Source organism: Scyliorhinus torazame, chromosome 16 (genome assembly GCF_047496885.1).
Source record: "Scyliorhinus torazame isolate Kashiwa2021f chromosome 16, sScyTor2.1, whole genome shotgun sequence".
Classification (NCBI taxonomy): domain Eukaryota; kingdom Metazoa; phylum Chordata; class Chondrichthyes; order Carcharhiniformes; family Scyliorhinidae; genus Scyliorhinus; species Scyliorhinus torazame.
In genome coordinates, this window is record NC_092722.1 from 34,346,632 (window position 1) to 34,372,330 (window position 25,699).

General features: G+C 50.0%; 1 protein-coding gene across 1 annotated transcript in view; it reads right to left on the minus strand.

Moving 5' to 3' along the window:
• The window catches only part of sdf4 (stromal cell derived factor 4), a 122,081-nt gene that overhangs the window by 48,520 nt on the left and 47,862 nt on the right, over nucleotides 1–25,699 (minus strand). Inside the window, exon 2 of the mRNA XM_072478232.1 lies at nucleotides 5,113–5,249. Coding sequence (XP_072334333.1) covers nucleotides 5,113–5,249 — 137 coding nt within the window. The remainder of the gene's footprint in view (nucleotides 1–5,112; nucleotides 5,250–25,699) is intronic.

The following is a 25,699-nucleotide window of genomic DNA, read 5'->3' on the forward strand; positions in this document are numbered from 1 at the left end:
GAGAGATTGCACAAAGGTGTGTAGGGCACAATACAGAGGAAGTGTTAATGTTTGTGTGAACAGCTTCTTCCCCGCTGAATGACCCTCGTATGGACTGATCTGATCTCTTCAAACATCTTCTCTACTGAGTAGTACTGCACCCCTGTATTCTTCAGCCGATGCCTGTGACTATGTATTTACATTGTGTATTTATGTACGCCCTATGTTTTTTTCATGTATGGAATGATCTGGCTGGACTGTACAATACTTTTCACTGTACCTCGGTACACGTAACAATAAAACAAATCCCATCCAGTGAAGAACTATGGAAGGGGCCGATCCTGGCATGAAGGTAAGATGGCAGAATGTGTTAATAGGAGAACAAAATGTCAGTGCAAAGGTGAAGAACAAGTGACAGGTGGCCCCGTGGAGGTGGAGGTACTTTGAGTTGGGACAAATACTTTTTGGGATTTGAAAGAAGGAGTCAAGGTGGAGGAAAAAGGTCACAGTCTGATGTTGGGGAGCACAATATTGAATCCGCAGGGTTGCAATGTGCTTAACCGGAAGATGAGGTGCTCCTCCTCAGATTTACAGTAGTTGGCAAAAGAAAGTGGGGAAAGGACGGCACGATGGCGCAGTGTCTAGCACTGCTACCTCACAATGCTGAGGTCCCGGGTTCAATCCTGGCCCCGGGTCACTGCCGGGTGGAGTTTCCACCTTTTCACCGTGTTTGCATGGGATTCACCCCCAACAATCCAAAGATGTGCAGGGTAGGTGGATTGGTCATGCTAAATTGCCCCTTAATTTGGGAAAAAAAATAATTGAGTACTTTAAATTTAGAAAAACAAATAAAGTGGAGGAAGATGAGAACATTTAAAAAAAAAAAAAATAAAGGTAGCATGTTCTGAGGATCTGGAAATATGGTGGAAGCCAATTCATAGTAATTTTCAAATGGTACTCGGGTAAATAGGATGGCCTAGTGGTATTGTCACTGGGCTAGCAATCCAGAGACCGAGGGTACTGCTCTGGAGAGTTGGGTTCGAATCCCAGCATGGCGGATGGTGAAATTTAAATTCTAATGATGAGCATGAAACCACTGTCAATTGTCTACATGTGACTGGCCTACATTTGACTTCAGACTCTAAGTATCGTGGTTGATTCTTAACTGCCCTCAATAAATGCTCGCCCAGCCAGTGAAGCCTACAGCCAATGAATAGAAACTAACCATACCATCTCCAAACCACCGTTCTCTAGCACAGAGACACGATGGGGAAAAGTCGCCGTGTAAGGCCTTTCAACTGGGAATTGTATAGAACCCCGCTCAAGATGTAGGAGGAAATCACTAAACACTGATGGTAGAAAAGTCTGCACATCCCACCGAATGCAGTTAACGCCGGGAAAAGACTTGCAGTCATTGTTCTGGACCGTTCCCCTGAGCGAGATGCACTTGGGAGAAAAACTATACAGAGGCTTCTGCATAGCCAGACCAATTAGAATACAACTGCTTTGAAAGATCCCTTCAGCTAGATGCATCTTTCCCGTCCATCGGTTGTGGGAATGGTGGCTAACAGACAGGGCTGGTCAGGTTCACAAACGTGGTCAAGGTAGCTTTTTCTCAGTGCTGCCTGTTCTGAATTAACTGAGCCCTAAGATTACTTGACACCAGTCTCTCTTGGGAGGTTAAGGCATGTCAGAAAAGGGATCGGAAGGAAATAAATTCATTACTCTCAATATGACATTAATTCTGTAACAGGCAAGACAGATCTTTCAGCACCTGCGGTGGCTAATGGCAGGTGAACTTATCAGATTCCAACCCTTCATCAGAACTGAAGACCTGAAAAAGAGAAGAGAGCTGCCAAAAAAGTGGCGACCACACAGGAAAAAGGGGGGGGGGGATAAAGCAACAGATATGACAATGTGACAGGTATTGTAATCACAAGGAGGAAGTTAATGGGTTGCATGACCTCAATAGGCAGGAAATGAGATGATTGACGAAATCTCAGTGAGAGATTCAGACGACTTTAAAAAGAAAAGGATGTGAAAACATCCAAAGTGGTAAGGAGCGTGTCCCACGCGAAGAACCGAGCCCCCCAAGGATGCCCGGCAGATTGAGGAGCTCTGAAATTCAAAGAGTGAAGGCTGGAACATCGGGCCCATCTGTGCAATGCCATGGGTACACACACCGGCACTGCTCATAATTGTATTGAAAAAACTCATAATGCAACCAACCTCAATACCATTTTGGAATGTCTATAAGTTCATAAGATATAGAAGCAGAATTAGGCCATTTAGCCCATCAAGTCTGCTCCGTGGACTGCTATTCAAGGCGGAAACTCAGGAGCCAGGGGTGTGATGGAGGTGCAGAGGAGCTAGGTCTCAGTAGTGAAGAGGAGATTCCAGGAACCCAACAACCTGAAATTGCCAAAGCAGTAGAGGGCCACAGGGGAAGATGCAGAGAGAACTTGCTTAGTGCTCCATACTGAGCTTTCTTATCCTTTGGGTTTTGGTCCTGATAAAGAAACTGCTGTAATTCTGGGTCCCTTTTTAAAAAAACTTTAAGTTATCCTCATATCTTTTAGGCCCCGTTTTTCAGATAACGCTTCCAGAGGTGCCACATTTCAGGGAGCGCTTTCACTTTCTCAGATAGTTTGGTAAATTTGTTGTGTGTGCAGTGAATACATTTTACTTCAATTCCTGGTTTTACTAATGCTCCCTTCTTTGGACTAAAGCCTGACTGCCCAAGGAGTCATGGACTATTTCATGAACACGGAGCTTCATAAGACGATTAAGTTTTGAAATGTACCTTAAATCCAACATAAAACAGAGCATTCTGAATAACCATGTCACATGGGGTCATGCCCATGTGATCTGGTTGCTATGGAGTGAGATACTCAAACATTGAGGCAGGGTGACAAGTTTTAACACCTTGTCATTGTACCTCGCAGAAAAAGGACTGCTGTCATTGGAGATGGAGAAACAACGAAGCTACAGCTGTGGGGGAGCAGGGTGAACTGTTTTTGTGCGATGCTTTGGGGAAAAGCGAAATACTGCGGATGCTGGAAATCTGAATCAAAAACAGAACTGGCTGCCACTACTCAGCAGCTCAGGCAGCACCTGTGGAGAGAGAAACAGAATTAACGTTTCAAGTCGGTGACCTTTCATCGGAACTGAGGAAAAGTTAGTGATGTCATGGAGCTTGAGCAAGGGGTGGGTGGGACGAGGAGGAAGGAAGGTCTGTGATCGGATGCAAGGCAGGAGAGATTGAACGACAGAAGAGTTTGCCTTACAAGGGTCAAAGGGGCAGCACGGTAGCACAGTTGCTTCACAGCTCCAGGGTCTCTGGCTCGATTCCCGGTTTGGGTCACTGTCTGTGCGGAGTCTGCACGTTCTCCCAGTGTCTGCGTGGGTTTCCTCCAGGTGCTCCGGTTTCCTCCCACAGTCCAAAGATGTGCAGGTTAGGTGGATTGGCCGTGCTAAATTGCCCCTTAGTGTCCAAAAAAAGTTAGGTGGGGTTACTGGTTACGGGGGTAGGGTAGAGGTGCGGGTGCTCTTTCCTAGGGTCGGTGCAGACTCGATGGGCCGAACGGCCTCCTTCTGCATTGTAAATTCTATGTCTATGAATGGTGATGAGGTAATAAAAGAAACCTGCCTAGAGCAGGTGAGCTGCTGTCTGAAGGAAAAATGAGCGAAAAACTGAAAGATGCAAAGAAAATGAAACAAATTAGGGGACAGAACTTAACGGTCTGAAATTGTTGAACTCAATGTTGAGTCTAGATGGCTGCAAAGTGCCCAATAGAAAGAGGAGGGTTCCCCTTGTCCTCACCTTCCACCCCTCCAGCCTCTGTATTTAATGTATTCATGTCCTGCCTTTGCCAACACTTCCAGCGTGACCACCAACACATATTTTCCCCTCCCTTCCCTGTTCAGTATTCCAAAAGGGGCCATTCCCTCCATGATACCCTGGTCCAGTCCTCAACCTTCCCAAAACCCCACTCCTTTTCCTTGTAACCTTCCCGTACAAATGTAGGAGATGTCCTTTGACCTCCACTCTCCTCACTGTCCGTAGTCCTGAATACTCCTTCCAGATGAAACTCAGATTTATGTGCATTTCTTGCGATCTAGTCTACTCTATTCGCTGCTCACAATGTGGCCTCCTCCAAATGGGAGAGGCGAATTGCAGATTGGATGCCCGCTTTGCAGCACACTTCCATTCATTCCACAAGCATGACCCTGAGTTTCCAGTGGATTGTCATTTTAATTCTCCCCCTTGCTCTCATGCTGACATTTCTGGGCTTCACCTGCTGCAGTGTCGTAGTGAGGATCAATGCAAGATCGAGGAACAGCACGCACCTTCCTCCATAGGTGGTGTCTGACCTGCTGAGAATGCTTTAGAGAGTTTGGTTTCTGTTCAAAGGAAAAGAACAGAGTCCCGGACAGGGCTGCTGAAGAAGTAAGAAACAAGGAATCGTTGAAGTGTGCCTTGCTGGTGATAATCGTATTTGGAAAAACCTGGGCTAAGTGAAATGGTTTTCGAAGGCTTGGCCGGAGAGGTGGACCTTCACTGAAGAGCTGGGAATGAGTGTTCCTGTACACTGCTCGAAACATAGTGAACAGTAAAAGGGTTTTGCAAGACTTATTTTGTTTGCATTAGTTAGTTAATACGAAAGTACCTCTTCTTCAGTTTTATGTTTTGGTTGCCTGTAAATTGATGTTTGATCTATGTTGGTTTAGTTTGTTTGTTACAGTAAACGTCTTATAACATGGAATCATGTCCTTTGGTTCATTCTGTCGATTGCTGGGAAATTAATCTCTTTTTCTAAAACGTTATCAGACTCTTGTTGGAACCATTTAACATTTAACAAACAATTTTATCAAAATTCTTTAAGAATAAGATCTAATGGATTGCTCGATCTTTCATTTTTGGAGTTCATCTCAAAACTACTAATATTACAATTTACGACGCTTCACAAGAAAAAAATGGAGAAAACGGGCACTATCCGTGACAAAAAGATAAAGGAGAATGATCAACGTCACAGAGGTGAGCTTTAAAAAGGGAGGTTGTTATAGGTGGAAAGTTCGGTAGAGACGTTTAGGGAGGGAAGGAATCTCATACACGCAAATAAATTGCATTACCATCTCCATCAGGGTCTACAGCTTTGAAGTGTAGTTTGTTCTCCTCCGTGGCCTGTTTGAAATGCTCCTCGGTCTTTTCCATAATCCATCGCTGCATCTCATTTGCACTAATTTTCTTGTCAACATTGACATCAACCCTGAAGGACAGGAAGACAGTGAACTGGTGAACATTACTGCCCAACAGAAAACACATTTCAGCTTTTTGGATCAGACACTAAAGGCGGGATTCTCCGGCAACGTTTGTCCGCGGCCAGAGAATCCTGCCCGAGGTTATTGGATTTTTCCATTGTTGGTGTCTCACCCGTGGCATTCTTGTGGCGGGCGGGATGGAAGAATCCAGCCTTACGTCTTATATCAGTACGAGAATCAAGCCCTGCGGGATATCATAGATTATCATAGAATTTACAATGCAGAAGGAGGCCATTCGGCCCATTGCGTCTGCACCGGCTCTTGGAAAGAGCACCCTACCCAAGGTCAACACTTCCACCCTATCCCCATAACCCAGTAACTCCACCCAACACGAAGGGCAATTCTGGACACTAAGGGCAATTTATCATGGCCAATCCACCTAACCTGCACATCTTTGGACTGTGGGAGGCAACCAGAGCACCCGGAGGAAACCCACGCACACACGGGGAGGATGTGCAAACTCCGCACAGACAGTGACCCAAGCCGGAATCGAACCTGGGACCCTGGAGCTGTGAAGCAATTGTGCTATCCACAATGCTACCGTGCTGCCATAAGACGGGATAAGACGGGAAAGTGGCGTTGAAGATTACCAGATCAGTCATGAGCTCACTGAATAGCGGAGCAGACTCGATGGGCCGAATGGTCTACTTCTGCTCCTAAGTCTCCTGGAGACAGCGATTCTGTAATTGGATCTCTTTGATTAGCTCTCTTGGTCTGCGTTCTCATCATAACCTACTTCAGCCCCTGGCTTATTCGCATGTTCATTAGCGGACAGCATTTGTTTTCTAACTATCCATGACAGGAACACCCTTTCCCATCATTTTCGAAAGGGTTTGACCTGTTGTGGACAGAAGCAGTCAGCGGTGAGCGTCTAAGTCTTGGAATAGGACTTGGAAGATGCATCATTACAAAATACGTCAAGTTTCTCGGGCTGGGGTGCGGAGAGAAGAGAAGTGAGATGAAATGAGATGTCAAACTTACTTTCAAGAACATCAGTTGAAGGACAGAACTGGAGCTAATTTTTACCCACTGAGTTAGAGAGAATCACGAGAAGCATATACCTCCCAACTCAACTACCCACCCCCCCACTCCAGTTTCAGTGAGCACCTCTTTATAACTTCTGAAGTAAAACCCCAATTTACACCCTCCACTTGCATAGGGTTAAACACAATTTATATAAATGTATCGCAATAAATTTTCCAGACAAATTATATTACCGTACTGATATGACATGTGCAAAGTAAAACTCGATTGACAATGTTTAAGACGAGGCTTCCGGTGGCGCCCTCGAGGAAGCAGGTTGCAGGTCGGATCACCCCTGCCCGCGATGGGCAAACGGACCTGTTGAACGGACTTTTACGGGACCTGGCGACCTGGTAGGTTGAGGGGACGATAGGGAAGAGGCTCCCCCCCCAGGGTATGAGCAGCTGGACCAGGAGTGGTCGAGTGGAGCGACGGGGCTCAAAGCGGGAGCAGTGGGGACCCCAGGCCAGGCGGCGAAACATGGCGGACGGCAGGGAGCGGAGGCTCACTGGCCAAGGGAGAAGCAGATGCTTCACCGAATTGAAGAGGGACATGTTGGATCCGATGAGGGCGGTAATGGACCGAATGGTCGAGGGGTAGGCGGTCCAGGAGGCGCTCAGGGAGGTCGAGCTGAAGCTCTCCAGCCAGGCGGACATGGTGGCGGAGTTGGAGCACGAGGTGGAAGAGCTGAACGCCCGCCAGAGGAGGATGCAGGAGCAACTTGAAGAGCTGGGGAACAGAGCCAGGAGGCAGAATTTGAGGATCGTTGGCCTCCCCGAGGGCTGCGAGGGGTCGGATGCGGGCGCATACATGAAAGGTATGCTCGAGGCGCTGATGGGGCCGGAGGCCCTCCCCCGACCACTGGAGTTGGATGGGGCGCATAGAGATCCCGCAAGGAAGCCCAGGACAGGCGACCGACCGAGGGCCTTGGTGGTCCGCTTTCACCGGCTTGCTGACAGGGATCGTGTGCTGCGATGGGCCAAGGTGGAGAGGAGCAGCAGATGGGAGAACTGCGAGGTGCGCATTTACCAGGACTTGGGAACTGAGCTGGCCAAGAGGCGTGCAGGATTCATCAAGGTAAAGTCAGCCCTCTACAAAAAGGAGGTGAGGTTTGGAATGCTGTATCCTGCGAAGCTTTGGGTAACGTTTGAGGAACTCCACTACTACTTTGAGACACCAGAACAGGTTTGGACTTTTATTAAAGGTAAGAAGCTGAACTTGAACTAACGGGCACTTAGTTTTTTCAGTGCTGTACAGTGGCGGCGGTCTGTTAACCTAATTTGCTCTGACTAGGAGTGGACTTTTATTAAAAGAAGAAGCTGGACTTGAACTAAAGGACTCTGGGCTCTCCGAGCTTTTGTGTGGCGGCGGTCTGTTAAATTATCCTGTACTGTAATGTTCTATCCAATATTGTTTTCAGCCGGGACAGAGAGTGGGGGCTGGAGGGCGCATTGTGTAGGGTGTTTTTGGGGGATAGCATCGAGGAGTTGGGGGTAGAGAGAGGGGCCCTGCAAAGGGGGCCCCGCATTTGGTACCTTTTGGCAGGAGATTGGGGCCTTGGAGAGGGGAAGGGGCTGGTTAGGGGCCTTGAAAGGGCATGGGGAGATACAATCAGGTTAATGGGTCCTTGGTGTGTGGGGGGAGGGCCCGAGCGCTCGGGTGGGAGACAGACAGGCGGCAAGGGCAGGGGTCAGCGTAGCTAGTGTAGGTCAGGGGGCCCCAGAGAGAGGAGGAGGAGGGGCGGGCTAGGGCCAAGCGCAGGGCTGGCCTGGCAGGTCAGGCCTCAGGGGGCAGGGGAGGTTGGGGGGGGGGGCGGCAGCTGAGAAGTAGAGCAGAGGAGACTTAAGTGGGCAAGGGGGGGGGGCTGTCTAGGGATCCCCGGGGGAGAGGTCGCTTGCAGACTCTCAGGGAACAGTGCAGGAAACTGACAGCACCGGCACCTGGGGGGGGGGGGGGGGGGGGGGGGGGGTGTTAGAGCCACGTTAGTTTAGTTGAACACGTGGTGCAGGGCAAACAGAGCCGACAGGGGAAGTGCTTTATTAACATGTTTATTCTTTCCCACTGTTTGTTTTCACTATGTTAAGGTTCTTTGCATATGGCCTGTTTCCTCTCTGGAAATGTAACAAATTTGTTTTAAATCAAAAAATTTTAAAAAGACAATGTCTAAGACGTGTTTCACTTTGAGAGGTTTCTCACTTTTAAATGTGTTGCACAATCAAATGTGGCTGTTTAGCTGGGTGGTGCTTTTTTAAAAAAAGGCATCGAGAGCAAATTCTCCAAAAGGGGCGGGGGGGCGGGAGGGAGACGCACTATCTGGAACAATTTGTATTTACTTTGACAGAGATCAGGCTAGTTACCTGATGAGGACTGAGCATCCCCTCCTATTGGGCCTTGGACCTCACTACAATGAAGGCTCAGGCCATTGTGCTGCCCTGATAAGTGGGCAAGCCTTTGGGTTTGGGAGCATGGGGGGGTTGGGCAGTGAACCTGATATTTGAACGAGGGAGAACAGGGTTCGTTAGGGAGCAGAAGGCAGAGAGTGCAGATAAAGGGGTCTTTTCACGATGCCAGCCGGTGACTAGTGGTATTCCGCAGGGGTCAATGTTGGGACCACAACTAATCACGATATACATTAACGATCTGGAAGGAGGATCTGGGGCATTGTTGCTAAGTTTGCAGATGACACAAAGATCTGTAGAGGGACAGGTCGTGTTGAGGAAGCAGGGAGGCTGCAGAAGGACTTGGGCAGGCTAGGAGAGTGGGCAAAGAAGTGACAGATGGAATACAATGTGGAAAAGTGTGAAGTTATGCACTTTGGTAGGAAGAATAGAGGCATAGACTGTTTTCTAAATCGGGAAAGACTTTGGAAATCTGAAGCACAGAGACACTTAGAAGTCCTAGTTCAAGATTCTCTTCAGGTTAACATGTAGGTTCAGTCGCCAGTTAAGAAGGCAAATACAATGTTAGCATTCATTTTGAGAGGGCTAGAATATGAGAGCATAGATGTACTGCTGAGGCTGTATAAGGCTCTGTTCAGACCCAATTTGGAATACTTTGAGCAGTTTTGGACCCTGTATCTAAGGAAAGATGTGCTCGCCTTGGAGGGAGGAACAGAGGAGGCTCAGAAGGGTGATCCAGGGAATGAAGAACATGTCATATGAGGAGAGGTTGAGGACTCTGGGTCTATACTTGATGGAGTTTAGAAGGACGAGGGGGGATCTCATTGAAACTTACAGAATACTGAGAGTGGACATGGAGACGATGTTTCCACTGGTAGGAGAGACTAGAACCCGAGAGCACAGCCTCAGATTGAAGGAACGATCCTTTAAAACTGAGATGAGGGGCAGCAAGGTGGCGCAGTGGGTTAGCACTGCAGCCTCACGGCGCCGAGGTCCCAGGTTCGATCCCGGCTCTGGGTCACTGTCCGTGTGGAGTTTGCACATTCTCCCCGTGTTTGCATCAGTTTTGTCCTCACAACCCAAAAGATGTGCAGGCTAGGTGGATTAATTGGAAAAAAAAATGAACTGGGTACTCTAAATTTAAAAAAATACTTTTTTAAAACACTGAGATGAGGCGGAATTTCTTCAGCTAGAGGGTCGTGCATCTGTGGAACTCTTTGCCGCAGAAGGCTGCGGAGGCCAAATCACTGAGTGTCTTTAAGACAGAGATAGATAGGTTCTTGATTAATAAGGGGTTATGGGGAGAAGACAGGAGAATGGGGATGAGAAAAATATCAGCCGTGATCGAATGGCGGAGCAGAATCGATGGGCCGAATGATCTAATTCTGCTCCTATGTCTTATGGAGCGACCGGGGTCCTGAAGGTCAGGGGCTGGGGGAAAATGCTTTGGAGGGAGATCAGGGGTGGCAATAGGAACGATAACTGGGTAAATACTTTGCTTTTTTTTAAAAAATCACTCGCAATTTTCAACAGTGAATCGGGGAGAGCCACAATCACACCTAATGACCGTGTTTGGAGGAAAAATACCACAAACTCATGCTGCAAGCAGGCAGACATCCACACCATAATGCATTTGGGAGTAATTTGTGTCTATTTAAATGCTTACTATAACTTATTTTACTGTTGCTGACTTGTATCGTACAGTAACTGAATTACATTGAGCACTATTTGGAGAGAAAGAAAACATCGATAGCTTTTGATTCTGTGAAGCCACATGGGATGTTTTCTGTTGAGGAACTGGAGAAATGTAAGATGTTAAAAGGGCCCATGAGAATCCTACGAGATAGATGTCTGTTAAAGCAGTTCCAAGCACATTTGATTAATACTACTTTGCATTTTTGTTTATCTAAATGTTTATCTAAGGGCAGCACGGTAGCATAGTGGATAGCACAATTGCTCCAGGGTCCCAGGTTCGATTCCCGGCTTGGGTCACTGTCTGTGCGGAGTCTGCACGTCCTCCCCGTGTGTGCGTGGGTTTCCTCCGGGTGCTCCGGTTTCCTCCCACAGTCCAAAGATGTGCAGGTTAGGTGGATTGGCCATGTTAAATTGTCCTTAGTGTCCAAAATTGCCCTTAGTGTTGGGTGGGGTTACTGGGTTATGGGGATAGGGTGGAGGTGTGGGCTTGGGTAGGGTGCTCTTTCCAAGAGCCGGTGCAGACTCGATGGGCCGAATGGCCTCCTTCTGCACTGTAAATTCTATTCTATTCTAATCCTAAAAAGACAATTCAATAACTTATATGGTTATGGATGTAATTAATCGTCGCACTTAGACCATTAATTTTAAAGTTGGGGTGAACAGATTAAAATCACGGGAACAGTTGTGATAATCTAAAAACACACTCAAGATTGAAAGCACGAGTGACCAGCCAATGGAGAGTACGCCATTGCACTTCTGACTTGTAGGGTGGGGAATGGGGAGATGATTTACTTACTGCAGGATTCCTAGCCTCTTGCCTGCTCTTGTGGACACCATAGTTACATGGCCACTCCCGTTCAGTTGCTGGTCAATGGCAGCACCCCCCCACCCCCCCCCTCACCCCACACACGCGCGCACACACACACACATAGGATGTTGCTATTGGGCGATTCATTCATGTATTGCCATTGAATGTCAAGGGGTGATGGTTAGATTATCGTTTGTTGCAAACGGGAAGGAGGGAATAGATCGGAGAGCTGATCGAGCATTTCCCCAAACACCACTACCGAGTCGAGGAGGCCAAGTACAAGGGAATTGGACCATCTCTTCCTCATCCTGACTGAAATCGGGACAAAACAAAGCACCAGGCTGCTGCTGGGATTTTAAATTTAATCTCCTTTTCCAAGATGGCGCCAGAGCGTGGCAATTCTCTGCGAGCTCTCCCCGACAGATCCTCTTCCCACATTTTTGATTACTGTCATTATAGTATGTTCTATAATTATTATAGGATGTTCTATGTATTCATGAATGGAGCAGATCTGCCAGGACTGTACGCAGAACAATACTTTTCACCGTACCTCGGTACACGTGACAACAAATAAATAAAATCAAGTAAGCCCAGTCAGAAAATACTGGAAATGCACTGCCAGCCCATCAGCTGTGGACTGCACAGAATAGGTTCAAATTTTGGGGAGTTGGTGAGGGGAGTCTGCATCAGATTTTTCCTATACTTGTAGTTCTCCTTTCTCAGAAGGTTCTGCAGCCGATTCATCAACGGGGATTTTCTTCCTTCTCTGTGAATTTCCAGCCCCTAATTTGGTTTATCTGCCTCCCTGGTCATTCTCCTACATTGCACCCACTGCAAACTTGAACTCTTCCCGAGCTCTAACTCGCACCACGTCCCAATCTCCGAATCGAACAAATGCCCTGATTTTAAAATTTGCATCCTGGTCTTCGAATCCCTCCCAGGTCCCGCTCCTCTCCAGACTCCAGAGCCTCCTCCAACCCGCCGAGGTTTCTGCGTGCCTCCAATTCTGGCCTGTTGCGCATCCTCAAATTTAATTGCTCCACCACTCAATGACCAGGTTTTCAACTGCCTAACAACTGTAATTCCCACCCCAAACAGTGCAGAAGGAGGCCATTCTGCCCATCGAGTCTACATCGGCCCCTGAAAGAGCGCCCTATACAAGCCCACACCTCTACCCCATTCCCGCCATCCAGCAACCTCACTTTTGGACACTAGGGGGCAATTTAGCGTGACCAATCGACCTAACCCGCATATCTTTGGACTGTGGGAGGAAGCCCACGCAGACACGGGGAGAACATGCAGACTCCGCACCGACAGTTTCTCAAGCCGGGAATCGAACCCGGATCCCTGGCGCTGTAAAGCAACAGTGCTAACCACTGTGCTACCGTGCCGCCTCTGTACTACGCACCTTGGGACGTTTTACAATGTTTTTTAAAAATAAATGTTTTATTAAAGCTTTTCCAACCAACGTTTTTACAAAACAAAAATAGAAGTACAAATAATAATAAAAATAAAAATCAACAAGAATTATTAAACAGAACAAGGTGGGTGTTGTCTTCATACAAAACTTACCTTATATCACCCCTAACCCCCCCCAACAACCCCCCCTAACCCCCCCAACCCCCCCCAACCCCCCCAACCCCCCCCAACCCCCCCAACCCCCCCCAACCCCACCCCCCCAACCCAACCCCCCCACCCCCCCCCACCCAACCACCCCCACCCCCCCCACACCCCACACCCCACCACCCCCCCCACCACCACCACCCCCCCCCCCCAACCCCCTAACACACACCCCCCTCCCACCCCCCCAGGATGCTGCTGCTGACACTTACTGCTCCCCTAGAAAGTCAAGGAACGGTTGCCACTGCCGGGAGAACCCCATCAAGGGCCCTCTCAAGGCGAACTTTATTCGCTCCAGGCTGAGGAACCCCGCCATGTCGCTAACCCAGGTCTCCACACTCGGGGGTTTCGAGTCCCTCCACATTAACAGAATCCATTTCCGGGCTACCAGAGAGGCAAAGGCCAGTACCTCGGCCTCTTTCACTTCCTGCACTCCCGGATCCTCCGCCACCCCAAACATCGCTACCGCTGGGCTCGCCTTCACCCGAGTGTCCAAAACCCTAGACACCACCCTTGCAAACCCCTGCCAGAATCCTTTAAGCGCCGGGCATGCCCAAAACATATGGGCATGGATCGCCGGACTCCCTGCACATCTCGGGCACCTGTCCTCCACCCCAAAAAATTTACTCATTCTTGCCACAGTTATGTGCTCCCGATGCACCACCTTAAACTGAGCCTGGCACATGATGAGGAGGAGTTCATCCTCCCAGGGCATCGGCCCACAGGCCCCCATCCAGCTCCTCGCCCAGCTCCTCCTCCCACTTGTCCCTCAACTCCTCCACTGAGGCTTCCTCCACCTCCTGCAGCTCCTGATATGTGTCCGACACATTCCCCTCCCCTACCCAGACACCACCCTATCCTGGATCCTACGCGGGGGCAGCAGCGGAAATGTCCCCACCTGTTTTCTAAGGAAGTTCCCGAACCTGAAGGTGCCTGAACACATTCCCCGGGGGCAGGCCGAACCTCTCCTCCAGCGCCTGCATGCCGGGGAAAGCCCCGTCCATAAACAGGTCCCCCATCCTCCTAATATCTGCCCTATACCAGTCTTGGAGCCTCCCATCCATCCCACCCGGAGCAAATCTATGGTTATTCCGTATCGGGGTCCACACAGAGGCCCCCTCCTCCTGCCTGTGTCTCCTCCACTGTCCCCAAACCCTCAGTGCCGCCATCACCACCGGACTTGTGGTGTATCGCGCCGGTGAGAACGGCAGCGGAGCCGTGACTAGAGCCCCTAGGTTGGTGCCTTTGCATGACGCCGCCTCCAGCCGCCCCCTCCTCCATCATCCACTTCCTAATCATGGCCACATTGGCCGGCCAATAATAGCTGCAGAAGTCCCCCCCCCCCGGCTACGCTCCAAGAATACCCTTTTAACTCGCGGGGTTTTATTCGCCCACACAAATCCCATAACAATCCTATTCGCCCGCTTAAAAAAGGACTTGGGATGAAAATGGGGAGGCACTGAAAGACGACGAGGAACCTGGGGAGAACTGTCATCTTCACAGTCTGCACCCGTCCCGCCGGAGAAAGCGGGAGCATATCCCACCTTTTAAACTCTCCCTCCATCTGCTCCACTAGCCGGGTTAAGTTGAGCCTGTGCAGGGCATCCCAGTTCCTGGCCACTTGTATCCCCAAATACCAAAAGCTCCTCTCCACTATCCTGAGCGGGAGCTCCCTCAGTCTCTCCTCCTGGTCCCTAGCGTGGACCACAAACAGCTCACTCTTCCCCACGTTCAATTTATACCCCGAGAGACTCCCAAAGTCCCTCAGGATCCACATGACCTCCCCCATCCCATCTAACGGGTCTGAAATATACAACAGCAGGCCATCCGCGTAGAGGGAGACCCGGTGTTCCTCCCCCCCGCGCACCAGCCCCCTCCAATCCCCTGAAGTCCTGAGCGCAATGGCCAACGGCTCAATTGCCAGGACATACAGCAACGGGGACAGGGGACACCCCTGTGTCGTCCACTGGTGCAGCCTGAAATACTCCGACCTTAGCCGGTTTGTGGACACACTCGCTACAGGGGCCTGATACAGCAACTTGACCCATCCTATAAATCCCTCCCCAAATCCAAACCTGCCTATCGCCTCCCACAGATACTCCCACTCCACCCTGTCAAAGGCCTTCTCCTCGTCCATTGCAGCCACCACTTCCGCATCCCCCCCCTCTGAGGGCATCATGATAATATTCAGGAGCCTCCTCACATTTGCGTTCAGCTGCCTGCCCTTAACAAAACCCGTCTGGTCCTCCCCAATCACTCCCGGGACACTGTCCTCTATTCTGGTGGCCAGAATTTTTGCCAATAGTTTGGCGTCTACATTCAGGAGTGATATCGGCCTGTAGGACCCACACTGAAGCGGATCCTTCTACTTCTTCAGGATAAGCGAGATCAATGCCTGCGACATCGTCAGTGGGAGGGTCCCTCTCTCCTTTGCCTCATTGAAGGTTCTTAACAGGAACGGGCTCAGTAGCTCCGAGAACTTCTTATAAAATTCTACGGGGAAGCCATCCGGACCCGGGGCCTTGCCCAACTGCATGCCTGCCAGCCCCCTGACTACCTCCTCCAACTCAATTGGGGCCCCCAATCCCTCTACCCACTCTGCTTCCACCCTCGGGAACCTCAACCGGTCCATGAACCGCATCATCCCTTCCCCCTCCCCAGGGGGTTCCGACTCGTATAACCTCCCGTAGAACTCCCTGAAGAACAAAGAACAAATAACAAAGAAATGTACAGCACAGGAACAGGCCCTTCGGCCCTCCAAGCCCGTGCTGACCATGCTGCCCGACTAAACTACAATCTTCTACACTTCCTGGGTCCGTATCCCTCTATTCCCATCCTATTCATGTATTTGTCAAGATGCCCCTTAAATGTTACTATCGTCCCTGCTTCCACCACCTCCTCCGGTAGCGAGTTCCAGGCACCCACTACCCTCTGTGTAAAAAAACTTGCCTCGTACATCTACTCTAAACCTTGCCCCTCTCTCCTTAAACCTATGCCCCCTAGTAATTGACCCCTCTACCCTGGGGAAAAGTCTCTGACTATCCACTCTGTCTATGCCCCTCATAATTTTGTAGACCTCTATCAGGTCGCCCCTCAACCTCCGTCGTTCCAGTGAGAACAAACCGAGTTTATTCAACCGCTCCTCATAGCTAATGCCCTCCATACCAAGCAACATTCTGGTAAATCTCTTCTGCACCCTCTCTAAAGCCTCCACATCCTTCTGGTAGTGTGGCAACCAGAATTGAACGCTATACTCCAAGTGTGGCCTACCTAAGGTTCTATACAGCTGCAACATGACTTGCCAATTCTTATACTCAATGCCCCGGCCAATGAAGGCAAGCATGCCGTATGCCTTCTTGACTACCTTCTCCACCTGTGTTGCCCCTTTCAGTGACCTGTGGACCTGTACACCTAGATCTCTCGGACTTTCAATACTCTTGAGGGTTCTACCATTCACTGTATATTCCCTACCTGCATTAGACCTTCCAAAATGCATTACCTCACATTTGTCCGGATTAAACTCCACCTGCCATTTCTCCACCCAAGTCTCCAAACAATCTAAATCCTGCTGTATCCTCTGACAGTCCTCATCGCTGTCCGCAATTCCATTAACCTTTGTGATGTCTGCAAACTTAATCAGACCAGTTACATTTTCCTCCAAATCATTTATATATACTACAAACAGCAAAGGTCCCAGCACTGATCCCTGCGGAACACCACTAGTCACAGCCCTCCAATTAGAAAATCATCCTTCCATTGCTACTCTCTGCCTTCTATGACCTAGCCAGTTCTGTATCCACCTTGCCAGCTGACCCCTGATCCCGTGTGACTTCACCTTTTGTACTAGTCTACCATGAGGGACCTTGTCAAAGGCCTTACTGAAGTCCATATAGACAACATCCACTGCCCTACCTGCATTCAATCATCTTTGTGACCTCCTCGAAAAACTCTATCAAGTTAGTGAGACACCCCCGGAGGAGGAACTGTACAGGGAGAGGAGACGACTCCAGATGGAGTTTGACCTTCTGACCACCAGAAAGGCGGAGGTACTGTGGAGGAAGGCACAGGGGAGGAGGTATGAGTATGGGGAAAAGGCTAGTCGCCTGTTGGCTCATCAATTGCGAAAGAGGGCAGCAGCGAGGGAGATAGGAGGAATTAGAGACGAAAGGGGAGACACGGTGCGAAGGGCAGGAAAGATAAATGAGGTGTTCAAGACCTTCTATGAGGGACTGTATAGGTCTCAACCCCCAGAGGGAGAGGAGGGGATGCGGCAGTTCCTGGACCAATTGAGGTTCCCGAAAGTGGAGGAGCAGGAGGTGGTAGGCCTGGGGGCACCGATTGGGGTGGACGAGGTTATTAAGGAACTGGGAAGCATGCAAGCAGGGAAGGCCCCGGGACCAGACGGGTTCCCGGTGGAATATTACAGAAAATATGTGGACTTGTTGGCCCCGTTGATGGCGAGGACGTTCAATGAGGCCAGGGAAGGGGGGACTCTACCCCCGACGATGTCGGAGGCGACGATATCGCTAATTTTGAAGAGGGATAAAGATCCGTTGCAGTGCGGGTCCTATAGACCTATTTCATTATTGAACGTGGACGCCAAATTGTTGGCAAAGGTGCTGGCATCGAGGATAGAGGACTGTGTCCCGGGGGTGGTGCACGAAGACCAGACAGGGTTCGTAAAAGGGAGACAACTGAATGTTAATGTGCGACGACTATTAGGGGTGATAATGATGCCCCCAGTGGAGGGGGAGGCAGAGATAGTGGCGGCAATGGATGCAGAGAAGGCATTTGATAGGGTGGAGTGGGAGTATTTATGGGAAGTGTTAAGGAGGTTTGGGTTCGGGAACGGGTTTATTAGCTGGGTTAGACTTCTTTATGGGGCTCCAACGGCAAGTGTAGTTACAGGTCGACAAAGATCGGAATATTTCCGACTATATAGGGGAACAAGACAGGGATGCCCGCTGTCTCCATTGTTGTTCGCGTTGGCAATTGAACCTCTGGCCATGGCGTTGAGAGACTCCAGGAAATGGAGAGGGGTGATTAGAGAGGGAGAAGAACACAGAGTCTCGTTATACGCAGATGACCTATTGTTATACGTGTCGGACCCAGCGGGGGGGATGATAGAGGTTATGCGAATTTTGAGGGGGTTCGGGGATTTCTCGGGATATAGGCTAAACATGGGGAAGAGTGAATTATTTGTGATACATCCAGGGGACCAGAGTAGAGAGATAGAAGGCTTGCCTCTAAGGAAAGTGGAAAGAAACTTCCGATACCTGGGGATTCAGATCGCTAGGAGCTGGGGAACCTTGCACAGACTTAATCTGACACGGCTGGTAGAACAAATGGAGGAGGACTTCAAGAGGTGGGACATGCAGCCTCTGTCGCTGGCGGGCAGGGTGCAAGCAATCAAGATGATGGTCCTCCCGAGGTTCTTATTTGTATTTCAATGTCTCCCTATACTAATCACTAAGACCTTTTTTAATAAAATAGACAGAAGCATAACGAGCTTCGTGTGGGCTGGGAAAGTTCCGAGAGTAAGGAGGGGGTTCCTTCAGCGTAGTAGGGACAGAGGAGGATTGGCACTACCGAACTTGGGCGATTACTATTGGGCCGCCAATGTGGCAATGATACGTAAATGGATGATGGAGGGTGAGGGAGCGGCGTGGAAAAGACTGGAGAGAAAGTCCTGTAAAGGGACGAGTTTAGAGGCGCTGGTGACGGCGCCGCTACCGTTCTCACCTAAAACGTTTACCACGAATCCGGTGGTGGCGGCAACATTGAATATCTGGGGACAGTGGAGGCGACAGAGAGGGGTGCGGGGAGCCCTGGTGGGGTCCCCAATCAGGAACAACCATAGGTTCGCCCCAGGAAGAATGGATGGAGGATTTCAGAGCTGGCACCAGTTGGGAATTAGGAGGGCGGGAGATTTATTTATAGATGGGACTTTTGCGAGCTTGGGAGCATTGGAGGAAAGGTATGGGTTACCCCGGGGAAATTTCTTGAGATATATGCAGGTGAGGGCGTTTACTAGACAACAGGTGAGGGAATTTCCGTTGTTCCCGACACAGGGGATTCAGGACAGAGTGCTTTCAGGGGTGTGGGTCGGAGAGGGCAAGGTGTCAGAGATATACCGAGAGATGAGGGAAGAGGGGGAGGAATCGGTGGGCGAACTAAAAGGAAAGTGGGAAGAAGAACTAGGGGAGGAGATAGAGGAGGGTATGTGGGCTGATCCCTAAGCAGGGTAAATTCCTCTTCCTCTTGCGCCAGGCTTAGCCTGATTCAATTTAAGGTGCTACATAGAGCACACATAACGGGAGCAAGATTGAGCAGGTTCTTTGGAGTGGAGGACAGATGTGGGAGGTGTGGCGGGAGCCCGGCAAACCACGCACATATGTTTTGGGCGTGCCCGACACTGGAAGGGTATTGGAAGGGAGTGACGGGAGTGATTTCGAAGGTGGTGAAGGCCCGGGTCAAACCAGGCTGGGGGTTAGCTCTATTTGGAGTTGCGGATGAGCCGGGAGTACAGGAGGCAAAGGAGGCCGACGTTGTGGCCTTTGCGTCCCTAGTAGCCCGGCGCAGGATCCTACTTATGTGGAAGGAGGCGAAACCCCCCGGACTGGAGGCTTGGGTAAATGATATGGCGGGGTTCATTAAATTGGAGCAGATAAAGTTTGCCCTGAGAGGCTCGGCTCAAGGGTTCACCAGGCGGTGGCAGCCATTTCTCGACTACCTAGGGGAACATTAGAGGGAAGACAGATGACCAGCAGCAGCAACCCAGGGGGGAGGGGGGGGGGCGTTAGTTTAGTATATGTCAAAAGATAATGGGGTTTTGTTATTTGTGTATTGTTAAAAATTTCTTTATTGTTACGTTTGCTTTGTAAGAGGGGAAAAATTGTTATTTGGAAAAAAATTTCAATAAAATATATATTTTTTAAAAAGTTAGAGAGACACGACCTCCCCTTCACAAAACCATGCTGCCTCTCACTAATACGTCCATTTGTTTATAAATGGGATTAGATCCTGTCTCGCAGAATTCTCTCCAGTAATTTCCCTACCACTGAAGTAAGGCTCACCGGCCTGTAGTTCCCTGGATTATCCTTGCTACCCTTCTTAAACAGAGGAACAACATTGGCTATTCTCCAGTCCTCCGGGACATCACCTGAAGACAGTGAGGATCCAAAGATTTCTGTCAAGGCCTCAGCAATTTCCTCTCCAGCCTCCTTCAGTATTCTGGGGTAGATCCCATCAGGCCCTGGGGACGTATCTACCTTAATATTTTTCAAGACGCCCAACACCTCGTCTTTTTGGATCTCAATGTGACCCAGGCTATCTACACACCCTTCTCCAGACTCAACGTCTACCAATTCCTTCTCTTTGGTGAATACTGATGCAAAGTATTCATTTAGTACTTCGCCCATTACCTCTGGCTCCACACATAGATTCCCTTGCCTATCCTTCAGTGGGCCAACCCTTTCCCTGGCTACCCTCTTGCTTTTTATGTACGTGTAAAAAGCCTTGGGATTTTCCTTAACCCTATTTGCCAGTTACTTTTTGTGACCCCTTCTAGCCCTCCTGACTCCTTGCTTAAGTTCCTTCCTACTTTCCTTATATTCCACACAGGCTTCGTCTGTTCCCAGCCTTTTAGCCTGACAAATGCCTCCTTTTTCTTTTTGACGAGGCTTACAATATCTCTCGTTATCCAAGGTTCCCGAAAATTGCCCTATTTATCCTTCTTCCTCACAGGAACATGCCGGTCCTGAATTCCTTTCAACTGACACTTGAAAGCCTCCCACATGTCAGATGTTGATTTGCCCTCAAACATCCGCCCACAATCTAGGTTCTTCAGTTCCCGCCTAATATTGTTATAATTAGCCTTCCCCCAATTTAGCAGATTCACCCGAGGACCCCTCTTATCCTTGTCCACCAGCACTTTAAAACTTACTTCATTGACCCTCTCTGGGCTCAACACCATGTTGCCTTCCCTATCTCGCACTCCCCCAATCTCTCTAGCCGCCTCCCTCTTGCGCAGCTGGTGCGCCAGTATCCTACTCGCCTTCTCCCCATACTCGTAGACTGCCCCTTTCACTTTCCTTAACTGCGCCTCCGCCTTCCCCGTGGTCAGCAAGTCAAACTCCGCCTGCAGTTTCCAGCGTTCGTTCAGCAGCCCCCCTCTGGGGCCTCCGCATAGCTCCTGTCTACCCTGAGTATCTCTCCCACCAGCCTCTCCCCCCTCTCCTTCTTCTCTCTGTGGGGCCTGATGGAGATTAACTCTCCCCTAACGACCGCCTTCAAAGCCTCCCACACCACTGCCACCGTTACCTCACCTGTGTCATTCGCTCCCACATAGTTCTCAATGCTCCTCCTTATCCGCCCACACACCTCCTCATCCACCAGCAGCCCCACATCCAGTCTCCAGAGAGGGCGCTGACCCCGCTCCACCCCCAGCCGCAGGTCTACCCAATGCGGGGCATGGTCCGAGACCGCAATGACCGAGTATTCAACCCCCTCCACCCTCGGGATCAGCGCCCTACTCAACACAAAGAAGTCTATCCGCGAATAGACTTCATGGACGTGGGAGAAAAAGTCGCCCTTGGCCGCGCAAACCTCCACGGGTCCACACCCCCCATCTGGTCCATGAACTCCCACAGGGCCCTGGCCGCCGCCAGCCTCTTTCCCGACCTGGACTTGGAACGGTCCAAAATCGGGTCCAAGACTGTCTTAAAGTCCCCTCCCATAATCACGTTACTTGACTCCAAATCCGGGATCCTACCCAACACGCGCCTCATGAAGTCCGCATCATCCCAGTTCGGGGCATACACAATGACTAGCACCACCTGGGCCCCCTGCAGCTTGCCACTCACCATTATGTACCTGCCCCCCTTGTCCGCCACGATGCTCCCCGCCTCAAATGCCACTCGTTTATTAACCAAAATTGCCACCCCTCTGGTCTTTGAGTCTAACCCCGAGTGAAACACCTGTCCCACCCATACTTTCCTTAGCCTCGTCTGGTCCGCGAGCTTTAAATGCATCTCTTGCAACATGGCCACGTCCGCCTTCAACCCCTTCAAATGCGAGAACACACGGGACCTGTTGACCAGCCCATTCAGGCCCCTCACGTTCCACGTGATCAGCCTGGTCGGGGGGTTGGCCACCCCCCCCTTCCCCCCCCCCCCCCCCCGCCCGGGGGGTTGGCCACCCCCCCCCCCCCCCATCCTGCCGACTAGCCATCTCCTTTTTTCCGCCAGCCACGTGCCCCCGCCTCCCATTTCCAGCCCTCCCCTCGGCGGCCCCCCAACCCGACTCTCCATCCATTCCCCTCACCTGGCTCCCCTTCAGTCAGCACAGCAGCATCACTCTCCCCCCCTCTGCCAAGCATCCGCTTCGCTCTGATTTTCTCCCCCACTTTGCTTCCGTGAGTCAGCTCACCCATGCTGAGCCCGGCCGCTCCCGCCTCTATATGCCAACCCCAAACTTGTTGCCTCCTTTGGGCCACCCAACCCCCCCCCCCCTCCCCCGCAGTGTAGAGGAGCAAGCGCCAACCGGGATCTTGCCGTGCGCCGGACAGCCCTTCCCGGGCTCGTCCGGCGTATCAACGTAATGGTGCCTGTCCTGGTATGTTACCCAGAGTCTCGCCTGATACAGGAGCCCAAACTTCACCCCTTTGCTGTGGAGGACCGCCTTAGCCCGGTTGAACCCCGCACGCCCCCTCGCCAACTCAGCTCCCAAGTCCTGGTAAATGCGGATCTCGCCGTTCTCCCACTTACTGCTCCGCTCTTTCTTCGCCCACCACAGGACTCGCTCGTGGATGTAAAAGACCCCAGGCCACTATCTTGAAGAGGCGCAGGTGAGTTACCTTCGGTTTCCCAGACAATTTTTATCCCCCAATCAACATCGCAAAGAGCAGATTGCCGGGTCTTGATAACACTGCTGTTTATGGGACCTTGCTGTGCATAAATTGGCTGCCACATTTCCCACCTTACAACAGTGACTATATTTTAAAGAGTTGAATTGGCTGAAAAGTGCTTTCAGACATCCTGCGGCCATAAAAAGTGCGATTCAAACCTCGGTTTTACAAAACAATTAGTGACTCCTTCTCCACCCATTGTAATTTGGAGGCGAGTTTCACATGTGGAGCTGCTGTAGACCGAGGAGAGGACATGAAAAATCAAACTGCCATCCTGAACCGAAAATCTCGCGACTCAAAGAGGCGCGCGTGCTCCCAAGCGAGCCACAACTGACACAGACCAACAGCTCGACTTTGTACAGTGACTTTTAAGATAGTAAGATTTGTATTTCCAACTGACCCAGAACAACAGCTCGACTTCGTACAGTGACTTTTAAGATAGTAAGATTTGTATTTCCAACTGACCCAGAACAACAGCTCGACTTCGTACAGTGACTTTTAAGATAGTAAGATTTGTATTTCCAGCATTTTCCATTTTCAGTGAAAGATAAGCGAGGGCATAAGGAAATCTTGCTCAGAACTGTAATAAGGTAAAGTACATCCCCAGAGGGGAACTGTCTGCACTTTGGCAATGCACCTTCATCTAGGTTCTGCTGTGGGTGTAAAACACAAGGTGCAACCACAGAAAATTCACATCTTCATCATTCTTTCCAAAAATCTCAGTCTTCTACCAGCCATTGTTCTCGTCGGATGTAGTTTCAGTGTTATTTTAACCAGACTCTCTGTATCTCTTCCCCGCCCCCTCCGCGCGCATCATTCGCCAGCCGAGTGAGTGGGCAGGGGGCCTGTTTCCCGATCTCTCTGAATGCTGACTGCGAACTTTAGCACCATGGCTGGCCAGAGGTTACAACAGGCAGACAGAGATTTTCCTTGGCTAGATAATGGGAAAGGGTCAAAAATTCAGGTCTCTGGTCAGTGATGTGGAGGCTTCTCAAAACTGATGAAGGAAGTCTCCTAGAAGTTTAAAACAAAGTCAAATATTGAGGAAGGGGGGGGGGGGTGCATCGCTACCCCTCCCAACCCAACCCCGGTCCTGTGATTCTCACAAAGCACTTTCTTTAAAAATGGAAAAGGCCAGAATTGTAAATTTTACAATGTTAAAAGTCACCACTGCCGTCTAATTTTCCACAATGGCAGGTTTTTTGGTTCTCACTAGTCTACAAGAGGCGGCTGGCCGGTACTCATGGGGCTGATGTCAGAGGTAGAGATGAGGGGTGGACAATCAGGCCTGGTTGGTTTGAATGACGAAGCAGGCCCGAGGGACTGAATGGCCGACTTCTGCTCTTATTATCTAATTTATGGTCCTAACTGCATCTCCGTGCTTTCAGAAAGGAGGAAACACGGACCAGGAGGGGGGGGGGGGGGTGTTGTTACAGGTCTCCGTACATTATTTTCAAGGGAGTCAAGAGGAAGACTGAGAAATATCCACAGGAAATTAATGGGAAAGAGGAAGGCAGAAGTGGGTGGTGGGGAGAGGGAGGTGGGAGTGACCTAGAAGCCAATGTTTGTTGCACCTTTCCATTCAATATGGTGCAAGAGGAGATAATGGAAAAACCACAGATTTGGCCAAAATGGAACTCGTTGAGGCACTGGCAAATTAAAAAGATTTTTTTTTGAAAGGGGATGTGGGCATCGCTGACTAGGCCGGCAATTATTGCCCATCACAAGTTGCCCTGGGAGTGATTGCTTCATGCTCAGATCAACAGAAGGATGGACCCTTATCACTTGGTCGAGAGGGTCGTGGGATGGTGACTGTGTTCATTTTCACCCCTTGACCACCCCGAGCATTCCCATGAGTGGCCGGATGGGTTATCCAGGATGCCCCCGACACTGAGCATCAATGCACTGCAGCGGCAGGACTGGTTACTTACGGAAGGGTGTTCAAAAGGGTATTAGCGGCACAAGTTGGAATTGCTATGTACCGAGGACACATTAAAACGGTTGTATTTGTTCTCTTCCTCTGGTGCTATTTTTAACATGCTGCTTTTACGATACTGCTGGAGGTGGGTGGAGGGGTATTCCCAGCAAAGCTCTGGCTCTTTATTTAAAAACACTCAAATGTTGTTGCATGAGAAAAAAAACAAGTCTCAGCACCAGTAAAGCACTTTCATTTACATAGCGCCATGTTGAAAAAGCATCCCACAGTGCATTAGGAAGGACAGTGGAACAATCTAGCGAGCAGAGGCGTAATATAGCATTAGAAAAAAGTACAGGTTAAATGAGTGGAGGAGAGGTTAGATAAGAGTTGACAAAGGCAGTCAGCTGAGTGTGGGTGGTTTAGTATAACGAACTGTTAACAGGGGAAGCTCAAGACACAAATATAGATCAATAGCGGGCAGCTGAGGGTGGGGAAGATTTGAATGTTTAGAAAGTATTCTGATATCACACTTTGCAAAATTTTTAATACCAGGAAATGTAATATTTTGAAATCAGTATGTCACTCAGTGCGCACACCAGAATGGGGTCAAATCTATATACAGTGCTTGCAAACATGTGCTCTTTGAGCCTCTCCTTGAAACCTTCAACATTGTTTCCAGTGCTTGGCTGTGGAATTTTAACCAACTTGAATCATCTTTACACTGTCGGGAGTTTTCCCAATGCTCTTGGTGGGGCATGGACCCCGGACCCCCCCCCCCACCCCCAGCGCACCCACCCACAGAACCACCCCCCCCCCCACCCCACCCCCCCCCTTCCACACAGACACCACCCTGCACACACTCCCCACACACTCCAAAATGAAGCTCCTTTTAGAGCATCCTCTGTTGATGTCACCTCCTCACAATCCCAGGACCACTTTTCTGGTTTAAAATAGCTGTGAACAAGATGTAAAGCAGCCTGGATATCTGGGGCAACGTTCAGAGGGGGTGGCTTCCTAGAATTCCCATT